The sequence below is a fragment of the Carassius gibelio genome, chromosome B3, assembly GCF_023724105.1.
Source record: "Carassius gibelio isolate Cgi1373 ecotype wild population from Czech Republic chromosome B3, carGib1.2-hapl.c, whole genome shotgun sequence".
Taxonomy (NCBI): Eukaryota; Metazoa; Chordata; class Actinopteri; order Cypriniformes; family Cyprinidae; genus Carassius; species Carassius gibelio.
The window spans coordinates 5,087,498-5,110,558 of record NC_068398.1 but is presented as its reverse complement, the minus strand read 5'-3'; the positions used below and the strand labels follow the sequence as shown (position 1 = coordinate 5,110,558).

General features: G+C 37.7%; 2 protein-coding genes and 1 long non-coding RNA gene across 3 annotated transcripts in view; 2 read left to right on the top strand and 1 right to left on the bottom strand.

The window, feature by feature from the left end:
* Positions 1–2,627: 2,627 nt before the first annotated feature.
* Positions 2,628–6,040, top strand: LOC127952619 (DNA-directed RNA polymerases I, II, and III subunit RPABC2). Its single transcript, XM_052551276.1, has 5 exons — positions 2,628–2,807; positions 3,035–3,104; positions 4,523–4,653; positions 5,329–5,400; positions 5,680–6,040. The coding sequence occupies exons 1-5, from the start codon at positions 2,788–2,790 to the stop codon at positions 5,768–5,770; spliced, it is 384 nt and encodes a 127-aa protein (XP_052407236.1). The 5' UTR covers positions 2,628–2,787; the 3' UTR covers positions 5,771–6,040.
* A 3,584-nt stretch (positions 6,041–9,624) lies between these two features.
* LOC127952550 (transcription factor Sox-10-like) lies at positions 9,625–17,350 on the bottom strand. Its single transcript, XM_052551164.1, has 4 exons — positions 17,236–17,350; positions 14,074–14,776; positions 12,108–12,370; positions 9,625–11,665 (listed from the first exon to the last, which is right to left on the bottom strand). Exons 2-4 carry the CDS (start codon positions 14,508–14,510, stop codon positions 10,917–10,919), a joined length of 1,449 nt encoding a protein of 482 aa, XP_052407124.1. The 5' UTR covers positions 14,511–14,776; positions 17,236–17,350; the 3' UTR covers positions 9,625–10,916.
* Positions 17,351–19,341: 1,991 nt separating this feature from the next.
* LOC127952632 (uncharacterized) overlaps positions 19,342–23,061 on the top strand; it is a 33,878-nt gene continuing 30,158 nt past the window's right edge. The window contains exon 1 of the long non-coding RNA XR_008152998.1: positions 19,342–19,545. This is a non-coding gene — a long non-coding RNA (uncharacterized LOC127952632). The remainder of the gene's footprint in view (positions 19,546–23,061) is intronic.

Sequence of the window (23,061 nt, the reverse complement as noted above, 5' to 3'; positions counted from 1 at the left end):
ATCACGTCTTCAACAACAGAGATCTGAATAACAGAGAGCAGGTGAATGATCTACTGCAGAAGATTGACTCAATGATAGAGCAGAACGGAGGAGGATACTACAGTAATCAGATGTTTGAAGATGCTCAGAGATACAGACGAGATGAAGAAGAGGAACACAGTGAAAACACTGAATTTACACAATTCTTTACCAAGTATGGACATCATTTGCGAATGTCAGCTTTTGCAGTGGGTAGATATGAGCTTCTTGGAGATGTTCTTTCAGCATGTGTTGTGGGAGTTTGTCATGACCGTGTTCATGTCCAGACCAACCTGCGTGTGATGCTTCAACAGATCAACCACACGTCTGTGCTGTTCTACACTCTTTCACTTGTATTCTTTATATATTCATTCATTCATTCAGTTATAATAATTCATCATATAATCAGTTTATTATTCCATTCAATCATATAATAATTTATAATAATCATTTAATCCATTTATATACTGATTCATACACTCATTAATCATTCAGACATTTACTCAACCATTGCCACATTTGAAAATTGTTACTTTTGCTGTATTTCATTTTTATATTAATACTTTAAGTATTACAACATCATTATTGGAAATTGTTTGTTTACATTTGAATTTTTTAATTTAGTGCAATGTTTTGTCATTGCAGCATTTTATTGTTATTTTCACTAGCAACTGCAATTTAATTCACATTGTATACACCTAAGTTCACTGTTATCCCAGTGGTCACTATTGTGACCATCCACATGTTTACTCATCCTATGACCACATTCAACAAAACTGAATATATTAATACTAGACACCCTAAAGATCACGTGTACCAGAAATCTTCATCATATATTTAGTTTTGGATCTTTGATGCAGTCATCATCTTCTCAAGGTGCAAACAGGAAGTAAACTGCTCTGGTCATGTGACAATATCCACTAATCATGTGAAACTGAACATATTTAATTGAGACTTTTTCATATTTGCAGGAAGTGCACTAACACATCAGTCAGTAAGGGTTATAGAGCTTTATAAATGAAAACCTTTTTTACAAACACTATTGTGACCGGTGGGGTGAAACGGGTTAATTTTTAGAAATAATACATTTTTTTTATTCATTACATTAATTTATAAATGAATAAGGTTAAAAAAATAACAGTTTTCATTTAAAATAGAAATCATTCATTCATTAATTTTGTGCTAGATAAATGATAATGATACTTATTATCTACAATGTTCATAGTCATGAAAATAAAGAAAACCCTTTGAATGAGAAGGTGTGTCCAAACTTTTGGTCTGTACTGTATATATATACAGAAATACAGATAATATAATATTCTAAGTTTAGAAGTTTTTATGCTTAGTGGACATTTTATTCGGAGTGTAATTTCCATGCATGTAGAGATACCTGTGTGTTTTCAAGTCTGGCAGATGCTGACAGATTTATAACATCTACACCTACTTTTTTAACCTTTTTATTTATTTTATAGAAATATTTTCACTCAGAAATTGCTAAACTTCCTTAACTATTTCAAAGAACTAACAAGTAACGAAACAAGTGAAATATAGCTGCAAGGAGCAATTGTGGTGCCAAGTACAACCGATCATCAGTCCAAGTGCAACAATGAGCAAGCGATGCCATTTTAAAATGATTTTAGTCAAAATGGATGAAAAATAAAGGGTATAAATACAACCACTATGATTTATTGGTTTATCAATTTTGACTAATAGGTGGCGCTGTTACCAAACTGATGTGGAATTGTCCTTATTGTGCACAAACTAATTAGCACTAGACCTCATCTAACATACAACTTACAGAAACAGATAGACTCGTGAAGTGAAACATCAACAGCAGCATGACTGACAGCGAATGTTTAAACACATGTATACCCTTTTATTTAGAAATACTCAAGTACAGTGAAATGTGGAAACTTCTTACTTTAAGAACATTAGAAGTAGATATTAGATTAGACATTTGAATAAATCTTGTCTATCGTTAATCTCACAAAAGGACTGACACATTTCTCTTGTAGTAATTGTCCTTCATATGTTTTTATGATCTACATTTATTCATTTAGTAGATGTTCATACTGTACCTGAAGAGACTCTATACAACAATCTCACCTGCATACGTCCACATCTTTGAATACAACGTAGTTTTATTTTAAAGCTGTTTTACTGATGTTCATATTCATTAATATACTCATCTCTCAGTCTCAGCTCTGTTTTCTCTGCTGGACATGTTGATATTCTGTTCTTCATCTTGTCTGACTCCTGACATCTGTCTCTTCATCATCATGTCAGACACAACACTGACTGGAAACACTGACACTGACTTTGAATTTGAAATATCATTCATTTAGATTAGATTGCTATTAAACATGTAACTTTTAACATTAAGATTAAGTGAACATTGGATAAATAATTTCACGCTGATGCGAATCCCTTTTGTAGCTAACTGATGCCATCTGCTGGTTAAGACTCTAAATGCAGAAAGCGCAACAAAAATATATATATTTATGTTTTACAAAACGAATGCAAGCGTTTATTTTATGTATTAACTTACTGAACGTTACTTACTTGTCCTACTAACTTGCGTTTGTTTGGGGCACGTCAGTGTTGTTGCTCGTGTTTCTGCACGGACTGTGAAAACTGCAGCACCGCCGGAAGTTCACTCCACGCTTCCACTCGTCCTGCAGTCGATCTTCCGCGAGACGATAACAATACACTGGAGTTATCTACGGATTTAACTATTAAATCGTTTTTACGACACGCGACACCATAATAATGTCCGACAACGAAGACAAGTGAGTTCTGAATGCGTCTGTCACGGTTTTTATAAGATGTTTACTGTCGTTTAAAGTCAGCGAGTGTGTAAACAACACGATGAGTTCATTAGAAACCTGTAAAGAATAAACGATATATTTTAAATTTTACAAGATACATGTTTATGCGCTTTCATGTCTGGACTGAATGTCGTGAGCTCAAGCCTGTGTCTGGTTTATCTCATGGTCGTGTGTTTTGTTGTTCTCAGTTTTGACGACGGAGATTTCGATGATGTTGAAGATGAAGAGGCTCTGGATGATCTGGAGAACGCGGAAGATGTGAGAGCAGTGTTTTCTGACAGGTGCACGTGATTTCACCAAATACAGCTGTGTTCCCGGATCAACATCCCATCAACCAATCAGACTCTTCAGGGAACATCTGTTTTAGGCTTACACTCAGGATTACACTCTTGTTAATCAGCTATCATTTCCCTCTGGTTTTAGGAATACATTATGGGTAGGTTTAGGGATAGGGTTAAGTCTGGATTCAGGATAAGTCAGTGATGTTGATCCAGGAACATGTCTGTCTTTGTAAAATCACAGCAACTGTTCTGACAAACAATCATTGACTAATATAGATCAGAAGGTTTTTCTGTATTAAATGAAGCTTGTTGGGACCAGACATGTTTGCTTGCATTGCCACACTATGAGTGATTGTTGTATCACATGTGAGCAGTGTTGCTAGATTGGAAATGTCCAAGTATCGTACCAGAAGTTAGAAATTATCGTATTTGGAAGAAAATTACCGTACATGAGTCAAAAGAGTTATTTATCCTTTTTAAATCAACAACATTTTGACACGACCTGCAAATTACCACAATAGATAACAAGGCATATTGTTGGACGGAAGCAGTGCAACAAAATACTATCCCATTATTTTCAGTCACTTTCTGCTTTGCGGTGCATATAAAAACATATTAAAATTATTTTGCTCTGTTGCGTCCAGTGTAGAAGGAATTTAGCTGTTTCTGCGTGGTGCAGTTAACTCCACATCTCATTGGAAGACTGCGTGTTGCCAGACCACAACATAGTGCTCGTTTGCTTTAAAGCAGGGCACCATCCTCTGAGTTGAACACGAACACATTTAGAGGGTCTGTAATGAGCCGATTTCGTGTATGAGTAAAGAAGCCCTATGACTGCAACTGCCTTCAATTAAATCTTCATAAAAATCTGAAATTACCGTACATTAGAGGATCTTTTTCATTATTGATCGTACAGAGGTAAAGATTATCATACGTCTAGCAACACTGCATGTGAGTTTAAGTACTTTTAATGAAAATAAGGCAGTTTTAGAGTTTCAAGCTCAGAATCCAAAACCCACTTGAGTACTTTAGGTGCATGTTTTAGATCCATGAGATTTTGTTTCTATTTTTTGACATTGTTAGTGTCAATTAAATCAATTAATACCCCTAGCATTCTTTATTGTAATGCAGAATATTGTATAATAAGAATCTTTTTACATCTGGTAAGTATTTGTATTGAATGTAATTTAGTCTCGGTCGTTTCTCAGCTCATAATCTCAGTTACGGTTTGATTGTGCATCAGTGTCAAGACTCTCCTGACAGTCTTATGTGTCCGTCTCTCTCTCTCTCTCTCTCTCTCTGTGTGTGTGTGTCTCTCTCTCTCTCTCTCTCTCTCTCTCTCTCTGTGTGTGTGTGTCTCTCTCTCTCTCTCTCTCTCTCTCTGTGTGTGTGCAGGAGGATCAGGAGAACGTCCAGATCCTGCCGGCAGGTGAAGGACAGCAGGCCAATCAGAAGAGGATCACCACTCCATACATGACTAAATATGAGCGAGCGCGAGTGCTGGGAACACGGGCACTACAGATCGCGTGAGTGACCTCTGACCCTTCTAACACCACATACACATCAGTTCTGAAGCAAACACAAGTGTATACACAGCGGAGTGCGTAGCCTTTCAGAGTAAGCTCTGTTTGATAGCACTGACACACACACACACACACACACACACCAGAGTGTTTCATCCCTGTCTAGTGTCTGTGCTGTCTCTCTCTTGATATCACGACTGATGAAATGTCTCTAAACCGTTTTTTTTTATTATTATTATTATTAATATACTAATACAGTATTTATTAATGTTTTCAGGTTTAGTTTTCTGGTTTTGTTTTTGTATTCTCAATTAGTGTATTTTTTATTTTTTTTTTGTTGCAAAAGCAGCATTTCTGATTTACCTTTAGTTTACATCTTATTTCAATTAACCTTTTTTCATCATTTCATATTAAGTTTTTTTTAACAATAAAAACATGAACTTTATATCTTTGTATCATTTATCAGAACAATAGACATTTATTAACATTTCTGTAAATGTGCCAGTATTCAAAATATTTTAATATATATTAATGCCTTAGTCACGTAAAGCAGTTTAGAGCTGGATGATAACACTGTTTATTTGAAAATATATGAAGTATCAGGCAGTTGAGATTTGCTACTAATAAATGGTCGTAATGCTGCAGTAATCAACAGTGATATCACTTCCTGTGTGACAGGATGTGTGCGCCGGTGATGGTGGAGCTGGAAGGAGAGACGGATCCACTGCAGATCGCCATGAAAGAGCTCAAGTATGACAAAACACGCTATTGCATTACTGATATAATAAAGTTTCATTAATTATTCATGATTTACTTATTTACGTGATTACAGACATTTAAATACCTGTATGTTCTTTAATAAAAACTATACTTTTCTATGGGGAAAATATATATTTTATTTTACTTCTTGATTTACATTTTAAAGTAAAATGATATTAACAGTGTATGGACAAAAGAACTGACACATTCTCAGAATTAGTGTTTTTGTGTGTGGTATGCGTTGTAATGCTGTGTGTGTGTGTTGATCAGGAGCAGGAAGATCCCCATCATCATCCGTCGGTATCTGCCGGATGGGAGTTATGAGGACTGGGGCTGCGACGAGCTCATCATTACTGACTGAGAATCTCTCTCTCACACACACACACACACACACACACACACACACACTCAGATGTGTGTCACTGCAGTGTTTACAGCACAGATCTCATGTCTTCTGCTCTGGAGTGTTATACTTCACCCAGCAGTACATGTGTGTGTCCGCAGGAGGGCAGCAGAAATACACGAATAACACCCAGTGCACTGAGGAAGAGCCCACTCTCAATTTCATTTGATTTCATCTTCATTCCTTTGTTTTATTCAGGAAATATTAAACTCTTTTTGTAGAAAATCATAGGATGTGCTCTTTTATTTTCTCATTATTGTTGTGAAACAATGTGACATTATCTGTAGATTCACACTGAATGTGTTTAACAGTTTATACTAAATGCGTGCAGGTTAAAACTGTTGATTACCACTAAATAAAAATAATTTAATTTACAGCTGTTCATTACAATAGTTTGTAAAAATGGCAGCGTTAAAATTTTGAATGAATTGGATTGTTTTTGAATAATGCTCAAAAAGTGGTGGAAACTGCAATGATGTACCATATATATATATATATATATATATATATATATATATATATATATATATATATATATATATATATATATATAAATAAATTCTTGAAAGTTATGTCTGATAAAGTTCGCGCCATGAAAAGTGTTTCGCGGGATTTCTTTCGAATTTGTCAGCGATGACTAAGCGTTTCCACTTAACTGGCGCGCGAACGGCGGGATCTAAATGTAAACAGGCTATTGATTGTTTGCGCGGGTTAAAGTGTCTGAATTCACCTTTTGAGATGAAACTACTTTTCTAAGTGAAGGAAGTTCTGCTGGTGTAGTTCCTGTGGGTGGAGTAGTGTCCGTGAAGAGCGTCTCTGCGGTCCGGTCTAAAGAGAAATCACAGTGTGAGTAACGGTACTTTTGAATGAGCTGTAAACGACCGTTAAAAAAGCTCGTCCGGTAATATTAATGTCTGTAGATGGATGTGTGCGGGATATATTCGTCATGTTGTCATTCATGTGTGGCCTACCGTGTGTGTTGTGCCGCTTCACTTCCTTAATTAATCCTCTCCAAAGTCGGGTTCCCAACTTCAGAAAATACGGGACAGTCGAGATTAAAAAAAAAAACGTTTGTTACGTCTGACGTCACGTGTCAGGAGAAAACAACAAAATGTGCTAATATACCCTAACAATGTGATTATAATACTACCAAAAATATGATCCTAACCTTTAACTTCATACCGAAATCCAAGATAGCCAGACAATGAAAATAAAAATATAAAACTGATTTCTGTTCGGGATGTTGTGAGCATCGAGACTATCTTAAATGTTTAATCTGAATTAATGCTAATGTAGCATGGGCGTCGAGTCCATTTTTAGGGGGTGCTTTTGTTCTGTCATATATCGATCAGTCCCTATCTACTGATGGGAATACAATTTCCAGTGCATGTAGCAAAGAGGTTTGCACACTTGAGCTAAGGAAAGAGGGTTGTACTAGAAATGAAAATCTTGTAATCGCCCCTGTGAGATAGTATTCTCAAGTGAAGCGAGTTGAGGCTTGGACCCGGAAACTGCCACTTAACAACAGACCTCGATATGGACTGTTTTTGGTGCTGATGCTTTACTGGTCATTTTGTGTTTCAAGAATGGGGTCCAAAGTTAAGAAAAGGCCTAAGTTAGAAGTTAAATGTAAAATGTTTTTTAATGTTTAACAACATTTACAGTAAAAGACATCTTTTCTTTATGATTACATCTTCCTTCAGGTAGATTGCATGTTTTCTTGCATGGCTGGATGCTGGAAACGTACAATAATCTGGCTGTTTGCATTCACCAAAACTGATCTTATTTATCAGTTCGGAGTTTTTTTTTTTAGGTGGTCATGTCGTATATGGGACACACTGTGTTCAGCTTTCGTACGGAATGCTCCTTTGGTTCCTTAAATACATTGGCATACCCTATACATTCAGGGCAGGACTTAGGGGACAGGGCCCCTGGGCTTGAGGTTTGGGCCCATACCTATACACCACTAGACTACACTACTGCCCTCAACTAGAATATTATTATGGAGTAAAACACAATATACACTAAAATTAAAATATGCGTTCATGTTCATAATACAATTAATGCAAACACGTCTTGCCTAGTCAAAGTCTGATTATTTTGCGTAATGGTGCATTTAAAAAGTTAATGGCCAAATCAGATGTTTATAAGCTTAAAAAAAATTATAAAATTGTTGCAGATGAAATGTTACACACATAATATTAAATAATTTACCAGGTTAAATGTTGATCGATAGTAATACTCAATGAGTCAGACCTCCCTATAACCATCAGTTGGGCTCATTTGCCATGTTTGTGGCATTATAAGCAGAGTATGCAGTCCCCACTTCAAAAATATACCTGAAATAGTGGACCATCCAAGGACTTTGGGCATACTTTTTCAACATGCAATGGTTTGGGACACATTTATTGTAATCTTGGATATATTTAGGATGGACAGTATGAACATTAGAAGGCAGAGCAGGAATTCAGACACAATTGTTTTTTACTTACTATCATGTAATATGAGGTATTGGCCAGCCAGTGTTTGTGCTGTAAAGTTGCTGAATCAGCCTTTTGAGGCGTCAGACTCCTGTAGGTGGAGTTTAATGAATGTAAACAGGGACTTCAGAATGAAATACTAGTATACTGCATACTATTAAAAACTGTTTGTGAAATAGTATGCAGTAACCAACAATATACTTAGTTTCAAACATCTCTCTCTCATGCACACTGTTTATGCTGTATTATGCATGGCCTCGATGTGCTGCATGTTTAATTTTCAATCCACATCAAGGCTAAATATGTGAGCCAATATACAGTCCTGCACAGTATTCAGTAATTAGTACGCTCAGATTGATTTCTGAGCACACATTTGCAATGGCTTATGGGAAATTAATTTTGTCCTTGTGACTCATGGACCATATGATGATACAGAAGCAGAAAATTAAAAGTTCTCAGATTCTGGTTTGCTCTCTCTCCATCTCTCTCTCTCTCTCTCTCTCTCTCTCTCACTGTTTAGGAATGTCCAAATCCTGTTGCAGACCTGCAGTGTGTGTGTGTGTGCGTGTGTGTGTGTGTGTGTGTGTGTCTTTGTATCCAGTGAAACTGCAGGCCAGACCCCCTCCCTCCCTTCGCTCAGCCGGAGCTGAATGAGTCTCTTTGTTTAACCAAAGTATCACACAGATGATTAAATCAGGGGAATTAGAAATCAGCCTCAACTCTCAGCACACACACATGCAGGACAGCATTCACACACACACAGTGCAGAAATGCAGAGGTATTTGAAATGTCGCTATCATGATATTGGTTTCAGCCAATCAGAAGAAACCTACAAGCTCATGCTGAATTTGTTTACATTGGAATACTAGCATAATGCGTGTACACATGCTTAGTATACACTGTCACATGACTTCAGTGTGTTTTAAATGTATTAAATCAAGCATACTGCATTATTGTATACAGCACGCAGTTTGGCATGTGTCTAAAATGCAGAAAAAAGTAATATATTGTATACATAGGCTACTGTATTCTGCTGGGTAATGTCTATTAAATACACAAGTAAAACATTTATTGAACAGTTTTGAAGAAATTAGTAATTCAAACTTTTAACTTTAATTGAGTTGTGAATTTACTACCAATTTCTAAATGAAAACTGTTTCTACATATTTGTATAATCATTGTAATATTAATAAATAATAGCCTACTTTTGTAGTGTGCTAATCTGAACATAGTAATGATTTTTCCTGATCTTACAGGTGGAGAAGATAAGTAAAGCAAGTAAAGCAAAAAAAAAAAAGGCAAGTTTGAAGTGAGTATGAAGACGAGGACACATTTGTACAGACTGCAGCTTTATTTAAAGTGAGGGAAGTTAGTCACTGCATCTCATCTATTTACACTGATAAAGAAAAACAACAACACTTTTACCCACCACAAAATTACACAAAGTTTCCAACATCAGAATAAAACGCTACTGATAAAAAATGCAAACAAAAACAACAATTATAAATAAAATTATGTAATATATAACAAGAAAGCTGTTGGTTTGCTGTTTCTGAATAGTATTAATAAAGAGGGCCAAAACTATAAAAGTACCAAAGGGAAGAAAATTTAGAATAACTAAATAAAGTTTACAGTAACATACTGTCTTTACAAAATAATACCGCAATGACGTTATTTCCACAAAATATAAAACGGCGCTCTTGCAAAATCCCACATTACATTGTCACGTGGGCATAAAAATATTCCTATAGGCTAACGGGTGATCAAATTTGCGCTTTGAAAATAGATTCGTGTGATTTAATTCATATTTTTCAAACAGTAGCCGATGGACTGCAGCACTTGCGGTGTTATCTAAAAAAAGGTCATTCATATACCGGAAACTCGAAATTAGGCTAATTCCAATGTGACAGAAACATTGCATTACAGTACTCCACCTGTGTGTTTGGAGTAATCGGTAAAAAAACACGTAATTATCGCATCCTGGCACTGATATTTACACACGCTGAAAGTCATAAAACACAAATGTCATTAAGAAACACTAGACAGTGGTAAAGACTTTTCAGTGTAGTTATGGCAATACAAACAACAAGAGTAACAACAATAGAAAAGATTACAACAATGAAAACGTCATTATTTGTTGATACAATATGGCCTTATTTTGGTTAATAAAAGATTATTCATTCATACAAATAAAAAAAAAACACACACACATGGATGTACAGATAATAGCATCAGGTGTAAGTCTGTTTGTGTGTATTTATTTTTGAGTGTTGAGCGGGTCGATGTATGGTTTGAGTGTTACTGCCAAACTAAACAGAGTTCAGAAACTGCACCAATTTTTGTTGGATTTTTGTAATGTTTTGGTCTCAGAACTTTGGTAATCTGTCTCATGAAGGACCACTGGAGTCAAATTTCTGCCTCCTTCATTTCATCTAGCGTTGAGTGAATCTGTGTTGGGTCGTGAAGGTTTTATAAGCCTGAGGCATGTGAGAATATGTTCCCTGCAGAAGTTTTTCTCAGATTTCAGTCTGTGCAGATTGTGGTGTAGGTGAGCGTTTGTCATGATTTTCAGTCACACTTCTGTTGGACCCTTCAGCGACTGGATACCAAACCAGAACGTTGTGTCATGGTCGAGATAAGGTGGTGTATACGGGCTGCTCCCAGTGCGTCGGGCTGTGTGACTGTGGCACGGAGCCAGGATCTGGAATGGCGGTGTACAGGGGCCTCTGCGAAGGGCCCATGTAGGAGAAGGCAGAGTAGAGGCCAGAAGTCTGGCTAGAGTGGGCATAGTACGAGCCGGATGCCTGGTGCTCAGCATATTCGGCGAACTGCGCGCGGGATGCCAACGAAGGGAAGGCGGCGCTGTAGTGTGGCAGGTAAGTGACGTGTGATCCACTAGCTGCAGCCGCTGCATCACTGGAGAAGTGCGTCTCACTCTTAATCTGTGTTTTGACGCCATCCGATCCCAAGTGCTGCTGGGACGGCAGCTGCTGCTTGGAAAGCCAGGCGGTGGAGTGACCGCTAGCGGCTGCCAGCGCACTGGAGATGCCGTAAGTGTATGGCGAAGCTGAAGAACCAGCGCTTGTGCCACTCGATGACTGCGGGTGCCCATTGGGCGGCAGGTACTGGTCAAACTCGTTTACATCAAATGGCTCCATGTTGGCCATCACATCATGGCTAATCTCGCCAATGTCCACATTTCCGAAATCAATATGCGGTTTTCCGCTGGCGGATGAGGAGGCAGAGCTTCCGTCTGCTCCGACCCCTAAACCGCTCCTGGAGGCTCCACCCTCACGCTTCCCCTCACTGGATTTACCCCCCTGCAATTCTGTTTTAGGAGTGGTAGGGGGCGTCGGAGGGCTATGACTCTGACCTGAAAGAAGAAAATTATGATTTTTAAGCCCAAGACACAATGCAATTTTATTGTGGCCAGCCTAAGGCACACAATAATCATGCTGTCTAATCAGCATCTTAATATGCCACACCTATGAGGTGGATGGATTATCTCGGCAAAGGAGAAGTGCTCACAAACACAGATTTAGACAGATTTGTGACCAAAATTTGAGACGAATAGGCCTTTTGTGTACATAGAAAAAGTCTTAGATCTTTGAGTTCAGCTCATGAAAAAGGGGCAAAAACAAAAGTGTTGCGTTTATAATTTTAAAGTTAACTAATTATAGTTATCATTATTGTTCTTGATGTAAACAGGCCTTAACACTATAAACAATTTGCTGTAACCTTTCAATTGAATACATCCTTGATGAATAAAAGGGACCCTAGATGTCTTGACAGCAGTGTAGGCAGGTGTAGCTCACCTGTAGCGTGAGGATGGTGTCCATCTCCCAATGGCGATCCTGCGGCCCCACCATGTGCCACCTCCAGGTGCAGGCTTTTGTAATGCGATTGGCTGTGACTGACCTCGCCCTCAGAGTGGCCGTCGGCCTCAGAGTTGGATCCTGGTTTGCCGTTCTTGCGTCGACGTGGCTGGTACTTGTACTCTGGGTAATCTTTCTTATGCTGCTTCCTCAAACGCTCGGCTTCCTCGATAAACGGCCTCTTATCAGATTCATTCAGCAGCCTGAAACACACACGAGTAATATGATTATATTTTGCACAGTATAAAAGGCATACTAGAATATTTAATAGTCAAGTAGTAACCCAATCACTGGACAAATTAAGAGCTTTTAATCATCAGAATAAACTCAGTGGGTAGGCACTCATAAAATGATAATGAAATGTTATTTCAGTCAACAGAATTTCAACAGTTCATCAGTGCTCTTAGCCCTATTTACAGTATGAGAAACATAAGTTAAATGTGAAAACCTTTTTTTGTGTCTGATATTCCAGCTGGTGTCTGAATTAACTTTAAATCGTTAAATGAAAGTTTAAACCTCCACCTGTTATGCTGTCATCTGTAGAGCGAGACACTTTCATTCAGCCACTGCATCTATAAATCCAGCAGAACCAAACACTCGCTCTCTAACAAAAATAAACTTTTTTTAGAAAAATACACACCGTAATAGCTGAAGTTGGCCTTCCAGCTCAGCTTAATAGTGCTGTTTACAGACTGTGGCCTTTGTATGTGTGTGTTTTTGCTCTTTTGCACAGCAGCTCCTGAAGGGATTTGTCCCTCTAATCTGGCATGTTGAAGGAATGATTATTCTGAGCTAAAGCCCCTGAGAAACTCAAAGCCAGAGGCTGAGTTAACAACATCACTGGTGGGGCGTGCAGTTAATATAACTGTGACAGTGAGGTTTGGCCATCAGATCGACAGCACAACCTAAGAGAGCCATTAAACTGCAGCATCAATTATTATTAACTGATAGAATTACACTAATAAATTGGTGGTGGCTTTTTGACAGTGAAGGGATTGAGAATGTGCAGATGGACTTTCAATTTGGTCACTTTGAATTTATAGAGATGCACCCTTGTTTCTTCTTGTTTTTGACCCTGGACCACAAAACGAGTCTTAAGTCTCTGGGGTATAATTGTAGCAATAGCTGACAGTACATTGTATGGGTCAAAATTATAGATTTTTCTTTTATGCCAAAAATCATAGGATATTAAGTCAACATTGTGTTCCATGAAGATATTTAATAATTTTCCTAAATATATATATATATATATATATATATATACTGTAAATATATAAAAACGTATATTTTGATTAGTAATATGCATTCCTAAGAATTCATTTGGACAAATTTAAAGGTGATTTTCGTAGAATTTAGATTCTAACAGATCCTAAAAAACCATACATCTATGGAAAGCTTTCAGATTATGTATATATCTCAATGTAATATATATATATATATATATATATATATATATATATATATATATTGACCCTTATGACTGATTTTGTGGTTTAGAGTCACACTTGGTTGTCAATTATTATTAATTACTATTCTTGTGTGTTAATGCATTTTTACTTTTATTTCTGCTATAATTATTTATTAATATGCATCTTTTATTATAAAAAAAAGTTAATGTAAAACACAAATGTGCTATATAAATAAAGTTGCCCTTAGTGCTACATGATAATAATAATAATAAAAACACGAATTTGTGCATTGAACACCATTTGAAGCGGGTCAAAAACGTTAATCAAAGTTGTCCTAAAACAAGAACGCATTGAGGTTTTAGGACAACTTTGATGATCCACTTCAAATGTTGACTGTATATATCAAAATACCATGATACTAATATCACGGAATCATGTTGGCGCCCCAGCATCTCTAGTAAGAGGTACACGGGTCAAACGTTACTCTTTGCTCTCACCTCCAGAGTTTCCCGAGTGTTTTACTGAGCTCGGCGTTGTGCAGGTGCGGATATTGATCCGCCAGTTTCCTGCGCGCCGCCTGCGCCCACACCATGAACGCGTTCATCGGACGCTTAACATGCGGCTTGCTCTTGCTGCCCGAGTTCACGCGCACGGGCATCGGCACCAGTGTCCAGTCGTAGCCGTTGAGCACCTGACTGACCGCCTCGCGGATGCCGATGGGGAAGCGGTCGTCGTCTTCGTCGGACTTCACCGACACCCCGGAGACGCCAGGCTCATCATCACCGACGCCCGGCATCTGAGACGCTTGACCGGGAAGAGGGGAGTCTGCCCCGCCGGGAGCTCCGGACGAGTGACTGGGGGACATGGAGTGACCGTCATCCGAGACCCCGGGACTCATTTCCACCTCTGACATACTGTGCTCCTCCGCCGACATCGGTCCTCTTGCTCTGCGACCACAGGTGTCTAAGGTAGGTCTAGATTTTCCTCAGAGGGCCTCTGTTTTTTATGTGGTTTTTTTTCTCTAAAAACTGCCTTTTTTCCTCTCTAAAACAGTTGCCAATGTTTATTATTATTATTGTTGTTGAATATGTATTTGAGGTCCTACAGAGGAAATTCAACACTCTTATTCTTTCACTATCGCCGTTCTTTCAGAATGAATCCATCCGCCGTCTTCCCAAGGATATAGATCTACTGAAAAACCTGCAAAAACACATACAGAAGGATTTTTATTAATTATTATAATTGGTTGTCACGCTACCCTTACATGTTTTTGTAAAGTATATCTTCTCAATGTCCGCTGACAGCACACGCAGACCACATCACGGAGACATCCATTTGACATCTGCAAGACCTTTTTTTTTAGAGTGTTTACTTATCTGCAATACGTCATTCCATTTGGACGTTTCCTATCAGAACAGGTCTATTAGAATTCTTTAAGATTTTTATTATTTAGAATGTGTAAAACTGACATCTTACAGGCGTCTGTTGGAAATTTGTACACAGCAGATGCTTTCCAGATCAAGCGATTTTTAACAGACATCTTGCAGGCTACTATATGGCTAATACTATGAATATGGAGTTGTAATGGGATATAACCGCACAACCTCTTTGCTGTTTATAAGCCAAACGCCCCACGAACAAGATAAACCTGTTCATGAAAAACTGCTACAAACACTGAGGCTTTGACTTTATTTAGAATTCGTCTTTTTTCCAGCAATCATGCGGCGGCAGTCAGTGTGTGTGTGTTATTTTAGCTTCACTTCTGCTAACAAGCTACTGTTGAAGGTTTGTCGGTTTGTTCAAGCTCCCGGGAGAGAAAGTGTTGGAATAATACGGGCTTCAGTCCTCCCGCTGTTAGATAAACACGGAGCGGCGCTGCTGCGGCAGCTGAATCACACAGTGTTAGTCGCTGAAAGCACAAGCGACGACTTATAACCAGCAGACAAACACAGAGAGTCATGCAGTGTGATTAGGAAAACTCAAGCAAGCAGCCAGGTGAATATATACTTGTGATCATTATATTAAATTATCAACTTTGCTTGTACAAGTCCGAGTGAAGTTCAGTAACATAATCAGCTTTTCTCTTAACTGAACACAACAATTAACTACTGTTTTATAGATAAACTCTAGAGATGCGACTTGTCACGCAGAGTTGAACTTGAATTAGCTTTTGTTGTCCTAGTGGATCGAATCTCACCCGAACACAAGAACAACAAACCGTCCGACACCAGTGTTAATTAAGATCAGACACTGGAGACTTCACTTCTGTGATAACAGATCCGTTTAATATTCATTCAATAATCACATTTGTCAGGCTCACGGGAATACAGCCGTTTAATGATCTGCGTCTGATTGACTTGTGTGGAGGTTTCTTTGCTACAGAAATAGCCTATAATGCACCTCATGAGACATAATAATTAGTTTTTAGTGGGCTAACACAGGTATCGGTCAATTTCTTTAACTAATTGCTCTTTTGGGTTTGCTCTTTTTCCCGTTCAACTCATTTCAGTACAAAGCGACTGTTTGAGAGAACTTACAAACTTTCTGTTCATTCGTTTTAACCACTCACTTCACTATAATTTGTCTGCTACCGCTAACTTTATTTGTTCAAACTTTATTCACTTCGTTTTTCTCTGGATTATTTCGGCATATTCTTGACAAGGTTCACACAGTACAGTAGGGCGGATCATTACGCCTGGTTTGGCAATAATTTGCCCCTAATTCACTCATGCCAAAACACCTCTCTCCTGAATGGAACAATAATCAGACATTTAAACCAACTTTATTTGCATAAATAAATAGATTCAAACTTCTACCAGTTTCAGAGTTTGAATCAGAATATCGGCACATGAAACTTTTTTTTTTCTTTCTTTGTTTTAATCTTTTTTGTGAAAGGAATGTGTCAGACTTAAAATTTTATATAGATTTTGTACTCCTCATTTTTCTATGTTTATATTAGAATATTACAGCTGATGGCTATGTTCAGCAATTTGGAGAGAAACAGCATTTGATCAATCATGCACGAGTAAAACGTTTTTCAAAGGCTAAGATACCAAATATAGACTATTGGCTATAAATATATTGGCTGAATTCTAAAAAACGTTTTTTAAAATACATGTATTAAATTATTTATTATGACTGCAACATCCTACATGGATAAAAAAATAGGATACTTAAAATCCAGGTATTTAAATTCGTCAGTTAACGAGCGTTTTGCCTAACGATCGAAGTGCATGTCAAACTGTTTCTTCAAATACAGATTAAGCAACTTTTCCCGTTTAAACAGATTAACCAAACACGTCTCTGGTTTACACATTTGCGCAAATCTCGAAATGAAGACCTCGTGATACCAACTTAGTTTTAAAGAGTTTCTTGCTCATAAAATTAGAGGGCAGCAGTATTTTACACTATTAATCCAGAAAGAAAGAAACGAACTTTATTCCTTAGAGTTTCCCCCGTTACCAACACTCAAACCACAACAGAGAAAAACTGAATTTACACTTAAACAAGCAGACTCAAATCAGGGCATATGTAGGCTATTATAAACAACACCGATACAACAAATTTCTCCGTTTATCGGTTTCTCTACACATTGCATTGCCGTATATTCCCACACAGAGTAAGTGATAGAGAGAGAGGTAATAATGTCAAGCTCTTACTGCACTGAAGCAGGTCGCCCGCCCAGCGCGAGAGTCCGTCGGTTCAGCCCCCTCGCTCGCGCTCTGAATGCCTGCTCTGTGTCGCGCGCCGGGGCTTAAAGAGCCTCGTTGTGTGAGGAGCGAGAAAAAAAATTAATTCGTGGAAAAAAATCTCTTAAAGGAGCAGCAGAGGCACGTCGGGTCGCGCGCTGATTGGCTGTCGGACTTCTCCCTGAACTCTCTCAACGGAGGGCGGTGATTTCTGCTGCAAATCAACGACTCTAATATGTGGACTCTTAGAGTGTAATCACACTTTTATTTGAGCGTTTAAGCATTTTATTCATTTTTTTCACATACTTAGATCTTTATATTCTTGATAACCCTCTAGGTTACAGAGGTTTGGCCTGGAGTTGTTTTATTGCAAATAGGTCTAGTTAGGCTATATGCTGTCATTGTCATAAGGCTCTTAAAAATAAAAGATTTCTAGTGGCATTTTAGTTCTATGAAGAAACTTTAACATCCATGGGAACTTTAAATGTTCTTAATAGTGGAAAATAATAATAATAAAAGGTTATTCACACTATAATGGTTCTTTTAAGAACTGTTCTTTGAGGAACCCATTTCCCCCCCAATTCTGAAATCATTCTGAAGTTGTCCTTGTTACAGTGTAATTATACATTTAAGTACTGCGTGATATTAATTGAATACATGCACTTACTATATTGGTAGGGTTAGGATTAAGGTTTGGCTTAGGGTTACTTGTATGTAATAATGCATAATTTATTATTATTATAATAGTAAGTAGGCCTTAAGTAACGTATAATAAGGAAACAGTAAAATAAAGTGTTACCAAAGCGTTTAATAAACAAAATTATATTTGGAGTCTGTGATTTTAAAATCAGTCCTCATTCATATTCATGACGAGACTTAAACGCATATTATTACTAGATATTTAATTTCTGACATAAAAAAGTAGACATTTGTGTTCTATTCCAATACACCATTGGGAATAAGATTTGAGATATTATTAAATAATCGAATAATTATCTAAATCTGATAATTAGATTAAAAAAATTTTTTTTATCAAATACACAAATAATTGGAAAATAAAACAAATCAAAATAAATCAGTGAAAAAATAAATAAATATTGTATTTGTTTATTATTTCATTTTATGTCATATGACAGTCAACCGGCAGGAAACGTGAATCTGCAAATGCGTTGTCTATTTTATTTATTTATTTAATTTTAAATAATTATTAACCTATTGTTGTCCAAGATTCTCGGCTGACAATGAAGTTCTGACATTGCTGCAATGTAAAAATGCATTTTTTTTTCAAATGATGTTAGCTATGTTTGTTCTGTTATATGCCGTTTTATGATTTCGTCGTTCATTAAATGACCTTCACAGGTGGTTGCTGGCTCACGGGGGTTTTAGGGTGTTCTTTCAACTGTTTCCGATCACACTGGCGCGTTGTTGGACTGTTTGTGCCGCGGGGTGAACCAGAGGAGCCCTTCCACCCCACCGAGCGCCATCGGACCTGCAGCAGCTCCGGCAGCGCGTCTCTGCGCACCTGCTGTGCGCAACAGCGTCTTCTTTCTTACCAGAATAAACTGTCTGTTAGTGTAAATTCATCTGGACTATAGATTGCGACTTATCTGCTGATTTTAAACCTTATATTTATACGCAGGACAGTGCGCGCTCATGCAGGCCTACAGTCCTGACCCGCGTTTGCGCGCTTTGCGCTGCAATGAACTCCTGCAGCATCGTGTCGTGCTACGTGTTAGTGTCATAATTGCATCACATAAATACACAGAGAGCGCATTTAACGCGTTTAAACAGAAAACATAGAAAGACGAGAAGAGACGGGCCAAACGCACACAAACACGCGCGCTGTTCTGGTCAACAATAACCTCTTGTATTTGCGTCTCGCGACGCCCCCCTCCACCCAAGCCAAAATCATTGCCTTTTTCATTATCCATGAATGTTGACTCTGATAAGGGGATCCTGACCATGAGAGCATCTCTCTGTCTCGGTCTCCGGCGCTCTTTGCGTCCTTTGTTTTATCTCAGGTGAATTGTAATCATGTGATCAAACGAACACCCCCCTTCCATTACCCTCTTAAATGAAAAAATGAGGAACAAAAAGCACTTCTGTGTATATAAAAAAGAAAAGAAAAGAGAAAAGACGCGCGTCTCCCTTTAGAGCGTCTTTTCTCCGTGTCGCTTCAAACGTACACATATAGCGGGAAAGCGCCGCGCGTCTCCGTCTCCCGGCGGTGTGGATGTACGCGGGAATCGCGCGGATCTGAGGCCTGCTGCACGCTTTGATGTGAGTTTCTCCCGGTTGCTTTTAGGGAAGTTGGGAAAGGCGCGGAGACGTGGGAATATGACTGCCCACGTCACTTTGTCTGCAAGCGTTTGAATCCTAAAGATCAGCATTTTTAGGGACTCATCATGCAGCTGTTCTCTGTGTGTTGAACTGATGTGTAGCTGGTAAACTGTCTTCCCGTGTTCTTGAGTGAGTTGTCACTTCTGATAATCGCGATCTGAAGTTTCTTTTATCGCGTCTTGACATTTTTTGAGCTTTGAGAATTATTACTATAAATTAATTTAGTCTTAAGTCGATTGTTTATTTATTTTTTTGTTTATAAATTATTATAAATCATGTTCTTTGCAAAGATTTCAGTTTTTTAATGAAAAGTATATTTTTAAATTACAACGAATCGTATAGCCTATACGATAATGATACGAATAATAATACATTCATTAATTGGGATAGTTCAGAAATTATAATTATACATTTTTACATTTAGAATTAATTTATGTCGAAGAAAGTTAAACCCGCAGATGCGCGAGATGCTCGTCGTTACCTGGACTAATCCATAAATAAGGCGCCTTATTTATTGCAAATAGCTATTTGTTTAAAACTTACAGCAAAATACTGTCAAAATGATTTTCATATAATGAGATCTATATCAGAATGATCCTGTTTGTGTCTCCAATGCAAATTTGTCTTAAAGACTGAATGATAATAACAATAGTTACAACTATCATTTATATGTAAACTATTGAAGCCTATTATATTTCGTCGTTCTTATTTTATAATGATTGTTGTATCTCTGTAGATAATTATTTCTGAAGGACTCTCACTGACGCGTTTAACGTTGAAATGAATGTTTCCCGTCAAGTTCAACCTTTAAAAAAATAACTAATAATTATATATATATATATATATATATATATATATATATATATATATATATATACACACACACACACACACACACACACACACACACATTTTATAAAACTTTTAAAGGGTAATTTTGAGGCAAGATATTGTCGAAAATGTTCTCCTGTTTATTATTAACGCGACCGTATTTGTGCGATATGATAATGCTGTTTAATCACGAGATTTATTATTAAAAAACCCCGTTTAAATTGAGAGCCCGAGGCTGATTTAGGCTTATTAACTAAACCATTTGCTGATTGATACTAATCCATGAAAACCTTATCTTTGCTACAATTAAAAACGTCTCTGTCAGCGTTTCTTTTAATTACAGTTTGACCGAACAAGCTGCAAACTAAAGTGAATTATTGAGACTTCTCGTGGATTATTGTTCATTCTGTCGGAAACCGATGTTCTCAGCGAATCTCCAACATTGCTGGCTGTTATTTCACTCTCTGCCTAGTTTAATTGGATAATGAGTATGTGTGTGTGCGGGAATGAGTGTGTGTGCATGAATATGTGTGTGTTAGTGCAGTCATGCAGCATGTGACAGTGATACTGCTGCTGGTTGCCGTTGGAGATGGTCTCTGGGATGTGCAGGGGTCAAAAGGTCAATATGAGGACATGCATGTCTCATGACCGGCTGATGGCTGGCCTTCACACACACACACACCTGATCACATTTGCTCTGCATGTGTGCCAGTTTCTGGCCTGACAGGAAGTGGAGTGAACAAAAGATGTGAGTGGGTGGACTTTTTATCATTTTTCCTCTGAGAACGAAAGGTTTTGCCCTTTTGTCCGCTTTAGTAATGATGGCTGGGGAATTCCTGTGTGAAGCAGGAAAGGTCAGCCGCTTCTGGAATGGTCTCAAGCGTCCAGGGTTTGTGCTTCTCGTGTTGTTTTCCTCGGTAAACGAGGTGGAACTGGTGAAAATCCCAGCGGAGTTGAGTTCCTGTGGGCGGAGCCTCGGCTGCACCTGCTCCAGTGAGACTCACCTGTGTGATACTTTACTCTCTGAGAAACGAGTCTGGCTCAAAAACACACGTCTACTGAACACTTTAACTTCATCTGTGATATTAGCTCAATTTCAGAGACTTTCAGAGATTATTTCTATACTTCAGTGTGTACCTGATCAGTGCAGGCTTTATTAAAAATCATTGGTAACACTTTATTCTAACAAGCAGTTCTCACTTTTAGCTATATCAAGAGCATGTTGTCTGTTTATTAGGCACAATTAATGCCTTCTTCTGTATGAGCATATTTTAGGTTCCTTAATATGTTACATTCTAACTATTAATAAGCAGCAAATTATTAGTTTACTGAGGCAATAGTAGTAGTTAATAATTAGTCCATAGTGAGAATTAGACCTTAAAATGTAGTGTGACTACATAATTATATATATATAAGTTTTCATTTCATATGTATATATGCAAAATATGTATATGGATATTTATTTTTCTTTGTTTGCTTAAAGAGAAATACTTACATTTTATTTATTTAGCAGGCTTAATTAAAAATCATATCTTTTAATATATATTTGTTTTGACACCAAACAGCAGCAAAAAGGAATATGTATATATATATATATATATATATATATATATATATATATATATATATATATATGCGCATGCACATAAGATTCATTTGTTTGTCTGTTTGTTTATTGCAGGCTTAATTAAAAATCAGAAGGTTTAGAATTATTATTTTTTCTTTTGACAAACAAATGCAAATAGAAACATATATAGGGTTAGTTTATTGTAAAGAGGAATATGTAGGTTTTATTATGTATTTATTTATTTATGTATCTTTTACTCTAGGCTGGAGTGATTGAATGCTGGTGATTGATTTTATTTTTTTTTTAAATCTATTTCAATTTCTAATTGTAATCAACGTGTCTCTGTAGGTGTTTGTGGATCCGCACCTGTGCTCAGATCCTCCAGGTGTTGAAATACTGTTAGAAAGAGCTGTAGTGTGTGTGAGAGACAGACAGGTGAGCAGTGAGACGGGTGTGTAGATCAGCTCATTCTCTCTCCACACTCATCTGTGAAATACAGTCCGTGCAGGAATTTACATTTACATGTGTTCAGATGCATTGAACCATGCTTGAACAGAATACATATGTTTCAGATGTTATCTTGGCTGTAAAATTTGAAGCATGCATTTCTGTGTAGCTCCTTTGAAACTGTAAGTGTAGTGAAAAGCGCTGTACAAATGAGCATGAATGGAAATACACTAACTTTAATTCATCAGTCGAGCTGTTTTGTGCTGGAACAGGAAGATTTTCTCTCTCTCTTTTCCTTGTCAATCCCTCCATTCTGTACATTCTCCTACTCTCTGTTGAATATTAATGATTAAAGCTCATTAACATGTCATCATCTTCAGAGGGTTAATAAAGTCTGGGGGTCCGTGACCCCTGCTGACCCTCTCTCTCTCTATCTCTCTCTCTCTCCACCCATCTTTTAATAAATCGATGCAGCTGCGTAACGCTTAAATGGGTCCCCGTCTCTGGGATGAATCCTGCTTTTGTGTCGTCTCTCTTTCTGCTGGTGGACGGGTGGCAGTGGTGTGGTGGGGGGCAAAATCTTGGACAGGATTCCTCTGCAGCTGGGGAAG